This window comes from Ursus maritimus, unplaced genomic scaffold (genome assembly GCF_017311325.1).
Source record: "Ursus maritimus isolate PB19 unplaced genomic scaffold, ASM1731132v1 scaffold_19, whole genome shotgun sequence".
In the NCBI taxonomy this organism is placed as follows: Eukaryota; Metazoa; Chordata; class Mammalia; order Carnivora; family Ursidae; genus Ursus; species Ursus maritimus.
The window spans coordinates 961063-972531 of NW_024424341.1; the positions used below are offsets into that span (position 1 = coordinate 961063).

General features: G+C 60.9%; 2 protein-coding genes across 6 annotated transcripts; one reads left to right on the plus strand and one right to left on the minus strand.

Moving 5' to 3' along the window:
* Positions 1-1109: 1109 nt before the first annotated feature.
* Positions 1110-3871, plus strand: PABPN1L (PABPN1 like, cytoplasmic). The gene is given in 9 exon segments (XM_008702809.2): positions 1110-1321; positions 1324-1373; positions 1700-1834; positions 2140-2232; positions 2728-2833; positions 2975-3040; positions 3043-3062; positions 3563-3702; positions 3829-3871. Coding segments are annotated over 9 exon segments (855 nt in total). The 5' UTR covers positions 1110-1119.
* Positions 3872-7371: 3500 nt separating this feature from the next.
* On the minus strand, positions 7372-11439 carry TRAPPC2L (trafficking protein particle complex subunit 2L). 5 transcript variants are annotated; one of them, XM_040633173.1, is made up of 6 exons: positions 11331-11439; positions 9756-9926; positions 8720-8815; positions 8504-8583; positions 7888-8121; positions 7372-7583 (listed from the first exon to the last, which is right to left on the minus strand). In XM_040633173.1, exons 1-6 carry the CDS (start codon positions 11361-11363, stop codon positions 7538-7540), a joined length of 660 nt encoding a protein of 219 aa, XP_040489107.1. In that variant the 5' UTR covers positions 11364-11439; the 3' UTR covers positions 7372-7537. The 5 variants fall into 5 exon arrangements, with proteins under 5 accessions (XP_040489107.1, XP_040489104.1, XP_040489105.1 ...); XM_040633170.1 differs by having other exon boundaries at positions 8720-8807; positions 9754-9926; positions 11331-11425; XM_040633171.1 differs by lacking the exon at positions 7888-8121 and having other exon boundaries at positions 11331-11425.
* Between the last annotated feature and the right edge of the window lie 30 nt (positions 11440-11469).

The window sequence follows — 11469 nt, forward strand, 5'->3', positions numbered from 1 at the left end:
GAGCAGAGCCAGGCGACCTGGGAGGGGGCTTGGGCCCAGGAGGCAGGCCCTGCACTAAGGAACGTGGAGCAGCAGCAGCAAGCAATCCCACACCCACAGGCCAGCTCCGTGTGAGACGCAGCTCTCCTCCCAATTCCAAGTCCTCAGGGAAGAGGCCCCACCGGGCCCAGCGTGGACCTAGCAGCTATGGCCTGGAGCGGGGGACTCTGGGCCGGGGGGGGGCAGGCATGCCCAGAGGAGTCCCCCTAACACAAAGCAGGAGTTGCACCGAGGCTGAGCCAGGCTGAGGCCAGCCAGAGCAGCCGCTCCAGCGAAGACAGATGGAAACCAGGGCACGCGGGGACACAGGCCCACGGCCGCCCTCCAGGGGCGAGAAGTGAGGAGCAGAGGCCGGCCTGGAAGCCAGAGACTTTACAAGTGGCCTTCAGGCCTCCAGTGTCCATCACAGATCTGCACCTGGTTCAACTTTCAGGACCTGTAGTCAGGGCAGGACTCCGGCTCCCACCAGCCATCCGGTCCAGAACGAGGGTGCGAGAGGGGAGTGGCCGTGGGGAATCGATGGGGACGGGCCCTACCCTGCCCAGACCACAGGCCTCTGACCTCCTGCGGCACACCCCCTGCATCACCCCACCCGGTCTTTGCTCACACTGGTCCCTCCACCCACACCGCCCTCTGCCCCAGCCCTGCCTGACCCGTCGCTCTAGGGCAGCCCCAGCGCCGTCTCCTCCAGAATGCCTGTCCTCATCCCACGTGCCGTCCTTCTCCCTTGTGCACGCTTGGAGAATTCACTTATCCCCGTGTCGTCCTACCCGTGGCCTGCCACTGGAGGTGTGGCACCGAGCAGGTGTGGTGGTAGGCCCGGCGGAGCTCACGCACGTGGAGATCCTGCCCAGCCCGGCCTCAGCGCCACTCCTCTTTCCACCTGTGTCCTGGGCGGGGGTCCTCCTGGGTGAGGAAGAAGGGGTAGGGCCCAGAAGCTGGGGCTGGAAGTCAGCCCGGCGGGAAGCTTTTTAAGGGCTCTAGTGGGAGCAGCTGGCCTGGGGAGGAGCTTAAAATCCTGGGGGAGGGCAGGTGCTGGTGTGGAGGTGAGCTCGGAGGCCATGATCCACCGATCCACCCATGTGGCCGTTCCTCAGCCACACTCTCTTCCCACCCCCTACCGAGGCCTGGCTGCAAAGCGTTTCCACAGACTCTGAGGCCCAGGGCTGGGGGGCCTGGAGCAGGGCCCAGAAGCCCTCTCTGGGGCCAGGGGGTGGGGACAGGAAGGAGGAGGAGCCAGGGGAAGCTGAGGGAGACCAGGAAGATGGAGATGCAGGCTTTCTCCGTCTCTGGTGGCGGGGGAGGACCTGGCTGAGTACCTGGTGCCTGACCAGGTAACACCCACGGGGAGCCCAGTGGGGACTGGCCAGGGACCTCAGGAACTTGTGCACGGATTCCGGGGGACCGACGGCTGCAGCCCTGACCCTCTTCTGGGCCACTGTCCCTGGCCCAGAAGAGGGTCGTGGGTGTGCCCACCCCTGCAAGGCTGGGGAGGATGGCAGGGCCCAGCCCACATGCCCTTCCCGCTCCCTCCAGCATGTCCCCTTAGAGCCAGTGACCCTGAGGACAGTCAAGGTCAGTCCTGTTCCCCTCTGCCCTCCCTCGAGAGGAGCCTAAGAGCCGTCCTGCCTCTGGGCTCAACCTGGGGTCGTGCTGGCAGGAGCTGGAGGCCATCAAACTGAAGCTACGGGCCATGGAACAGGCCCAAGGGCCGGAGACGCCCGGGCCGCAGGGCCAGGCAGCGGGGGAGGAGGGCGCAGGGGCCGCACTGGCCAGGCAGCTGCTGAGCCCTGAGGCAAGTAGGAGCCAGCAGGCCCAGCGACCCCTTCCCTGGTGGGTGGGCCACGAGTCCTTGGGCTCACGGCTCTGAGCCCCCTTCCCCATCAGCACATCTGGGTGGGCTGCAGCTGCGGCAGGCACAGGGCCAGCTCACAGGGAGAGTCCAGGGTCTCCATGTGTCGGGCCTGGCCAGGACAGGTGTGCAGTGAGCCCTTCCAGAACAGTCCCGGGGTGACCCTCTTCCCCGAGGAGTGAGGAATGAGCCACATGCGTGAGGCGCCTGCCCTTAGCAGCTGCTGGGAGCCCCCTGCCTGTGGTGAGACCCCTTGTCCTACCCTCTCTGTGGGTGGTCCCTGCCCCGGGACCCCCAAGGAGAAGGTGGGGTCGGACCACAGATCCGTCTATGTGGGCAATGTGAGTCCGCGAGGGAACAAGATGGGGCCCCTGAAGTGGGCACCCATGGTCAGCCACCTCCTCCTGGCCTGGAAAATTAGAGAAAGGGACACAGGCCCAGGAGGGGAGGAGCCAGAGGACAGGACCTGACTGGGAGGTGGGCTACCCCAGGAGGGAACGTGGGCCCTGTGTCCTCAGGCATTTGGTTTCCCGACGTGAGCTGGGATTCAGCATTTTCACGGGAAATCTCCAGTTGGCCACCCTGGCCACAAATCCCACTTTAAAAAGCCACACGTTGTCTGGACAGGCCAGATGAACTTAGGGGTAGTCTCACACATGGAGGGCGGACGTCTCTGTCTCCAGTCCACCCCCAGCAGGGGTGGGATCTGAGGCCCTGGCTACTACCTCCGCCCCGGGGTCCAGTCAACCTCTCTACCAAGAAAATGTGCTGAAGGAGCCCCCGGGAGGGTGAGGTCTCTGCGGGAGGCCCCCCCCAGGGGCCCATACCTGTGGCAGGGGGACTACGGGGGCACAGTGGAGGACCTGTAAGCCTGCTTCAACCCCTGCAGGGAGGCCCACTGGGGCACCATCCTGTGTGACAAGTTCTCCAGACACCCCCAAGGGGTCAGTGCCAGCCAGGCAGTGGAGAGTGGGGGATGGAGGGGGCCCAGGGAGGAGGCCTCTGGAGGGGCCAAGCACCCTGGGGTACTGCGGAGCCCAGGCATCCCAGGGTGGCCCGTGCCTGCCCTGCCCGCCCACCCCAGCTATGCCTACATAGAGTTTGCCACCAGGAGCTTGGCCCAAGCCGCAGTGGAGCTGGATGAGAGTGTCTCCTAGGCCGAGTCATCAAGGTGTGTTCCCTAAACCACGTTAACCCACGAATCCCTAAGGAACCAGGAAACGCAGGCACAGGGAGGCCACCACCCTTCTCCAACCCCCCAGTGTCTCTGGGCACATCCATGGGCAGTGGGGGTGGGGGTGCCTCAGGAACCAGTGGGTCTCCACTGGATGGGGCACTGGGGAGGTCCCCTTCCCCAACTGGACTCCTGGGGGATGCTGGGTGGACAGGGGCCCATCACCTGACCATGTCTGGCTGAACAGTTCAGGTCTGAGTAGGAGTTTTGAGAAAGCTGGGAACAGGTTAGAAGGGTCTGATGCCGCAGCGCTGCGGGTTGTAATTACCGCTTCAGTAGCCGCTGCACACGGGCCTGTGAGCCTCCCGCGGAGAAACCTCGGACGGCCTCCTAGAGGCAGCGTTAGCCCTAGGCTCTGCCCTGCGCTAGATTGAGGCTGCGCTGGGGAGGAGGGGAGGAGAACAGGTGTCTCAGAGGGACTCGGCCTTCGGCTCCAGGTGCTGCCCAAAAGGACCAGCTTGCCAGGGATCAGCTCCACGGACCGCGGGGGCTTGCGAGGACAGCGGGGCGCCAGAGCAGGACCCTTCGCCCGCAGCAGTCTCCCGGGCCGGGCCCGCTGCAGACCACGCGGGCGGAACCGGTGGGCGGGGCCACGGGGAGGGAGGGGGCGGAACCTGAGGAGGGGGTGGAACCCAGGGGCGGGGCCGGGGCCCGCGTCAGGCCGGGGGGGCGGGGCCCGCGCTCACGTTCCCCTTTCTGCACTCCGCGGCCGTGGAAGGTTCTCTCCGCGGTATTCGCCGTATTGAAGGGAGGATGCATTGAGATACCTTGAGAGTGGGGCCGGGGTGGGTCGGGAGTGAACAGCTGTGCTCTCGGCGGGAATAACTACGCAGCACCCCCATCCGGAGCCACAAGTCCTGCATGAAGCCGGGCACCACCGGGGTGGGGTGGGGGGGTCCTGTGCCACTCGGGGCTTTGGAAGGCACTGGGCAAAGCTTCGGGCAGGTAGCGCTGAGTCAGCTTGAGCCTCCAAGTCTTTTTAAAGAAAAGTAGAACTGTGTCTTAATGGTAAAGCATCCATTAAATTTGGTTTTTAAACGCACGTGACAACAGGCCTCCCCTTTATTCGCCTCTTTCTCAGGTGCAGGCCTGACAGCGAAAGGCGAAAGGCAGGTGATGGGTCCCAGAGCGGGCCTGGAGGCCTGCGGGGTACGTGCTGCCCCCACCGTGAGTGACACAGCGTGAGGCCATGCGGGAGGGCAGGCACCTTGGGTGCCCAGGCCTGGCCCTTGTCAGAAGGGAGTTCCCCACGCTGGGCACTCTGACTTCGGCCCGTCTGAGGCAGAAACACCCCACTTCCTCCCTGAACGTGTGGTATGTGCTGCCTCCCACTGCAGGGCCGGGAAAGGAAACTCCCTTTGCTCCGGAGCTAAGTAACTGCCAACTACCCCTCCGAAGCGACTGGCCTGGTTATCCTACATACCAGTTCCTAACGCCAGGCACAGAGCTGCTCAGGGCTTCAATCCATAGCGGGTCCACAGGTGGTGGGGGGGACAGGCCACCCCTTGGCTCTCCACCTGCATTTGTCTCTGGTGTCCTCTCTCAGGCCAGCTTCATACTTCCGGTGTTTGGGGCCAAGTGTGTCCTTGAGTGGGGTGAATGATGCCCCCTAAAAAATATGTCCACGTCCTGATTTCCAGAACCTACAAGTGTGACCCTATTTAGGAAAAGTTCAGGATGATTCTGGATTATCTGGGTGGGCCCTAAACCCAATGAGACACGTACCCACAGAGAGGATGTGGAGAAAGAGGCAAAGGTTGTAGTGTTGTGTCTATAAGCCGAGGACCTCCAAGAACCACGGGTGGCCCTCAGAAGCTGGAGAGGCATGGACCAGATCCTCCCTGAGAACCTCCCGAAGGAATCGGCCCTGCTGACCCCTCGATTCCCGACTCTGGCCTCTGGAACCGGGAGTACATTTCTTTGTTCTCTCCCGCTCGCTCGCTCACTCACACACACACCCCATGAGAAGGCAGGAAGGAGGGGCTAGTGTCCGGGCAGAGCCGGGCATGGCCCTGGACCCCCGGCAGTCAGGAGGACGCAAAGGCAGCACGCCACCCGGACAGTTTCCTGGGCAGAAGCTTATGCAGCACCGTGCAGGTGACCCCAGCTCCCGCCTGCTCGGCACCCAGGGGCTGCTTGCCCTACTCGGCCAGCGGGGGGATTTGCTTCCACCTTGGGGCGCTCACCGTGCATGCTGGCTTTTCTGTGAGGTCCTGCTGGCAGCGCCCCCCACCCCCCAGCTGGTTCCTTTTCAGAAGTGTTTTCCTGACCCCTTCTGTGTGGCCACTCTGAGGAGAGAGTGGCCCTAGGAGTCCCTCCTCTCCCATGGATTTCAGGCCCAAGCAGACCAAGAGGGAGGGAGGACAGAGAACACTCCTGACTTGGCGGCCACAAGGGTGGCAAGGGCTCCAGGCGGTGAGCTGCTGAGTGGACTTGCGTGGCTGTGCCTGGAGGAGACTGGTCTGGGGCAGAAGGACGGACAGGAGCAATCACCCAAACAACAGCCACAGGCTGACTGGGAGCTGCACCTGACGGGGCTCAGCTCTAGGGTGGAGGGACAGGCAGGCAGGTGGCCCACAAGGAGGCTAGCCTGAAGGCAGAGAGCTGCAAAACGGTGATGGGAAACCACCGCAGGACGGCTCCATGGGCAGCTCCTGGGCCAGCACATTACTTCTGAGCCTTGCTTTTCTCAGGCTTAAAATGTAGATGCTACCTAATGATGTGTGTGAAAACTCCTGAACGTAAAGCACGTTCAAGGGCTGGTCTGGCTGCACCTACAGAAAAATCCAAATAGCAGTGGCTTCAACAAGATAGCAGTTTATTTTATTTTCCTCTATAAAATACTGACTATAAGAAGTCCAGGGCTATGTCAGCAAAACCCATGTTCCTTCTAGCTTTCTGCTCCCCATCCTTAGGAGATAAACCTTTTCCTCATGCTTTTAAGAGGGCTGCCTTAGCTCCAGCCATCACATCCGAGATCCAGATGGGAAAAGATGAAGGAAGGGTACTCCACCTGCTAGCTGAACCCCCCTTCAAATTATCTTTCCTGCAAGTCTCTCCCAACACCATCCACTCACATGCCATGACTACCTACCCGTGTGCTACGGAGTGGGAAAGATCTTCTGTCGAGTCAATTGTACCCAGTAACACTGGAGCTTTGTTAGCAAGGAAGCAAGTCGGCCACCTGGAGCCCCCTGAGAGCCACTACTCAGGCAGGAGCAATTACTGCCAAGAGCTCAACCAAAGGTGTGTGGGTGGCGTCAGAACCAGCACCTGCTGGTCGGTGCCGCTCAGCGCTTCTCTAGGTGTTCCAGTCCCAGCTGCAGCGAGAGGTGGGGTGCTGGCCCTTGTGTTTTTAATACCTGCTCCTGACAGAGTTCTCCCTCTACTCCTGTAACTTCAAACACGAGTCCTATGCTCCTCAGACGGGAGGGAAGGGAAGGCAATGCGACGGCGGCCCGGCCGGCTCCGTCTGGGCGCTAACAGCCTTCCCCGCTCCCCAGGGGGTCCCAAGCTGCCTTCTTCCTGTCAGAGACCTTCTCTGGTGCGCCTGAGAAGGGGAGGGAGGGACTCGCAGCTGTCGTGGGGCCCGCGACTCACAGCCAGTGTGCTGAAAAAATGACAAAGGTACTAGAGCCTGGGCTGCCGGATCCCAGAAGGACTGTCACCTGGACAGGCCGAGCGGGCCTCTGGGGAAGCAGAGTGCAGAAGTCCCATCACGTCAGCTCCACCCCAGCTTGGGGGCCTGCAGAGGCAGCACGTGAGCAGGGACTCCTCTAACTCAGCCCGGCCCTCGGGCCGGTAGGAACTGCCACGCGCTAACCGAGGGGGCCTCAGAAAGCCAGCGGCAACTGACCAGCCGAGTCAAAGCTCCCTGGCGCTGAGGGGTGCCTCCCAAGGCCAGGCGCAAGCCTGGAGACATGAAGGCCCCTCCCTGCAGGGGGAGGTGAGTGGGCTGTAAAGGGGGGCCCCTCTAGATCTGGCTCTGGCCACGGGAGGCCTGACACACCTGCCCGCCAGGTCAACCTCTGGAGTGGAGGCCCACCCACAAGTCCCTCTGCGCCTCTCTCTGCTGCCCCCGCCGCTGCAGCCTCTTTACAGCCCGAAGCTCCATGGGCTCTCTCACCTCCCCCCACCCCTTTGTCCCCCCCGCTCTGTCCGCTCCCCAACCTGTGCGCCAACCTCAAGAGTCCCGCGCTACACTCTCTTCAGTTAAACCCTGTGCTGACACAAGGAAAACGCCAAATCCAATCTCAGAGGACCTTTAGTCTGCACACACCATGCCTGAGACCCTGCCCCCAGGCAGCATGTCCATGATGCTCGGGAACAGGTGAAAGGTCATGAACACCCATCTGAGTAACACGGTTATGTCCACAGGGCTCCTCCCCCAGCAACGGCAGCAGGGCCCCCGCTCAGCACACCTGGACCATCATGGACGTCACCATGCTATCGAAGGCCCTGCAGAGAGAAAGAGCCCTCAGGGAAGCAGCCCGGCCTCTGCAGCACCGCCCAAGACCCGGGACCAGAAGACTCCCCACAGTCAGGTGCACTCGGCCTCGAGGCCAGCGTCCTGCCACCCCGGCAGTGCGAAGCTAAGTCTCATGCCTCCTCATGCCCTGAGTGGTTCCCGCAGTCCTGCCACGGCTGGATCTCCAGGGAGGGGTGGAGGCGCGGTGGCACGGGTTCACAGGCCGGTGGCTGTCCCTGTCCTGCGCAGCCTGGGAGACACAGGACTGTGTGTACCAGCACCTGCTTCTCTCACCTGGGGCCCAGGATGAACCGAGACACAGCGTCATGACTGAGGGAAGGCGCCATGGGAAGGGCCTGGCTTGGGTCCCCGCGCAATCTTCTCGGCTGCTGGCTACAAGGAGCCCCTCGGGGACCACGTCTAGGAATGCAGGGAACTCCCAGGAGCAGATGTGGAATGTGTGCACGCGAATGCTTCTTTATAAAATCTTGGTGATGTCCCAATGTCACGTCTGTATCTATCGGAGGACTACGTGAAAGATACAACCTAATTTCCTAACCATCCAAGTTCAACGTCAAAGACCGAACCAGGCAGGAACAGGAGGACGTTTTCTCACAAAGGTCCTGCAGTATGCCTAGGCCCTTACTGGGTTCTGTGGGGGCCCTCAGACTGACTGGGCATACCTGGGAAACCGAGAGGGCGAGGTCTGTGTCCTGCCCTGCCCCCCAGTCCTCTCCTGTCTGATTTATCTACTAGACATCCACGTAAGAGTTTCCTGGGAAAACAGGGTTCTGCTGCTTCAGAATCACTCCTTAGGGGAACGATGGCCATCACTGAAACAGACCTTCCCTCCCGCACATTGAGAACTGCGGCTCTCAGCAAGGTAGGGTCCGCACAGCAGTCAGCTCACCTGGACTGAATGCGGTCCCCGGGGTTGTAGAAGGGATTGCACATGACGTCCGTGTAGGAATTGTGCAGCTTCCGGAACATCTGAGACAAGAACCAATGGCGTCAGCTCACGGGTACCCACGGCTGCTGCCAAGTTTTTGACTTCTCAGCATTGGGAACAAAGTGAGAAAGAGAAAACGCACCAGCCCAGGCACAGCCCGCACACCCCTGTACTTACACTGCGGATCTCATTGTCTCGAAGCGCCGTGTTGGAGGAATCCACTACCATGACAAACTTCACCTTGGAGTTGGTCACATAGCCGTAGCTGCAGAGCTGGTCAGGGAACACGATTTAACACAGGGACTCTGTGACAGCACGACAGAGGGCATCACCACGGAGGGTGTGTGAGCGGAGGGTCATCTGTGCACCGCCCCTGGCTCCGGGCCGCTTTGGAAAACTAGGACAAACTTGCATCGCACAAGTCCTAGGCTGGACCTCCCCACAATCCTGGGAGGACCCCACGGCCATACTCCGTGGACTGTACACTACCTTGGGGCACCTTTTGGGGTTTAGAGAAGGCGCCTAAGCCTTGTTCGGACTTAAGCTCTGGGGCCCACCTGTCCAGACCCTGGAGCACCTCAACTTTGTTCTCAATCACTTCCTGGTCCACCAGTGCTAACTGCAAAACCGGAAGCCTAAGAATCAGGCAGACCCTGCCTAAGGCACCCACACCACGAAAGGCCACTTTATCTGGTAAAGCAGTGGCTCCCGGGCAGATGTCACCGAAGGCAAGCTACATTACTACTCATGGAGCTGTCTTTGCACTCCAGGAATCTCATGCCATTTGTCCCAAGGACGGTCAAGTTTGATGGTGGCCTGTGGGGCTGGGCCGGGTGACGGAAGAAGAACCGTCCTTGCTCAGAGGCGGTGGCCTGCGGACAGAGCCCAGAAAGCCATCCTCACAGGCATGAAGGAGGAGGGTTCCCGGTGCTCCCGCAAACCAGACAAAGGACAAGTGCAGACTGTCGCACTTCCCAGGGAATTCATGCCCAGCTCTTCCCACATTATCCTCCCAATTAAAGTAAAAAATTAGCCTCAAGCTGCCCTAATTCCCTGTTGGTTGAGAGCTCCCTTTCCTTCCAAGCGATATTGTGTCTTTCAAGGTCAGCTGATCCTACAATATACTTCGAAAATGGAGGTGGGATCTCTAGACGTGAAACCTCACGGGGAGTGACTGCCCACTGGGAGGCCCCACCAGGTGTGAAGGATACACCTTGTAGTCCTCTGTGGGGTACAGCAGGCCCAGGTAGAGCTCCCTCTGGTCCACCAAGGCCTTCCCCATGGCAGAGATCTTCTCGTCCACCACGTCCAGGGATGTGTGCACCATGTAGTGGAATTTCAGCTCGTTCTCGGTGGGGATGCTGCGGATGTAAAGAGGGTAATTCTGCAAGAGAGGATGCCGGAACTGAAGTGCAAAGAACCCACCCTGGGCTCACAGGCCTCGAGGACGAGGCCCCAGAGCACTCAGGAGGGAGGACTGGCCAAGAGCCAAGACTCAGCCACAGGGACACACACTCTCATTCTCTAAAACCCATTGTTTATTCCTCCAAACTGCAGTAGGCAGTGTCTTTGGGGAACCCAGTCTTATCTTGAGGTTTACCTCTTGCCTGCACAGGGCATCACTAGGGGGACAGAAATGATGAGTTTGAGCACAGCCTGACAACAGCCCTGCCAGCTGGAAAAGTCACCTTCTGTGCAGGGCCCAGTCCTAGCATGTGCTCCTCCCAGCCCATAAATACTAGGTGTTTCCCTATACACACGTATTGCAATCTCTTCACCTTGGCAGAGGCACTGACGTGTCCTCTCACTAAACCCTGTCCAGGCTCAGCTCAAACCTCCCTTCATTTCTACATGTCCAATTCTTACCATCCTAACCCCAGGGCTCCCACATGCCACCATTCCCTGATTCTGTCCCGTGCCTGATGCTGCACAGATATGATAAACGCAATACTGTCCCTACACTAACGAAGCTGACATGTGGTGAAGCACAGTCCACAAACCCAACAAATAAATAACATGTCATGTGCTAAGACAGCGTCCCTTGAAGAACTTCCACAAGAACTGCCTCATAAGCCTGGTCTTACAGAAGACGCAGGACACCAACGCTTTGCACGGTAGGAAACCGTGTGGATGGGCACCCAGCTCAGTCTTAGGATTCAGAAACAGCTTTCTGGAAGAAACAAAATCTACAGTAGCCTGCGTAAGACGATGGCAGTGGGTTTCCAAGCGCAAAGGCCCAGAGGTGAGAAAGCAGAGCCTGTCAAGGGAGCTGCAGGTCAGTCCACTGGGTTGGAGTGGTGGGTTTGGGGAGCAGGGAATGAGGCGACTAAGTTATTCTGACGTGACCCTAAGGCCATGAGAAGCTACTGGAGAGATGTGGGGCCGGGGCGTGACACGCTCTGGTTAGGGTTTAAAACAGCACGGTGGCTGCTGTGTGCAGAGGAGGCCGTCAGCCGTCGAGTGGGCGATGGTGTGGCCGGGCGGAGTGCGCAAGGGCGGCAGGAGTACACAAATGGACGGCTAGGCTCGGGAGCGAGAACCAACGGGGCCCGCGGACGGACGGGGGGACGCAAGCGGGGGTCCGGGTCCCCGTGCTCGCCCCGGGCTGACACTCCAGCCGCCGCAGACACCGCCCCCACCTGGGCGCGGCGAAGCCTCCAGGCCCGTTCTCGCGGAGCCCTCGGCGCGGGGGCCTGGGCAGGGGTCCCGCAGCCCGCCGTCCCGCCCCCGGCCCCCCGGCGGCCCGCCGCCGAGGGCTGGAGCGGGACAGGCCCGCCCGCGTACGCACCTCCTTAGCGATCACCGCCACGCACACCGCCATCTTGGAGGCCGGGGTTGGCCGCGTCACGTGACCCCGCCGCCAGTCACGCGACCGCCCTGGCCCCGCCCCGCCGCCCGGCAGGAAGAGGCGCCCGCGCGCCCGCCGG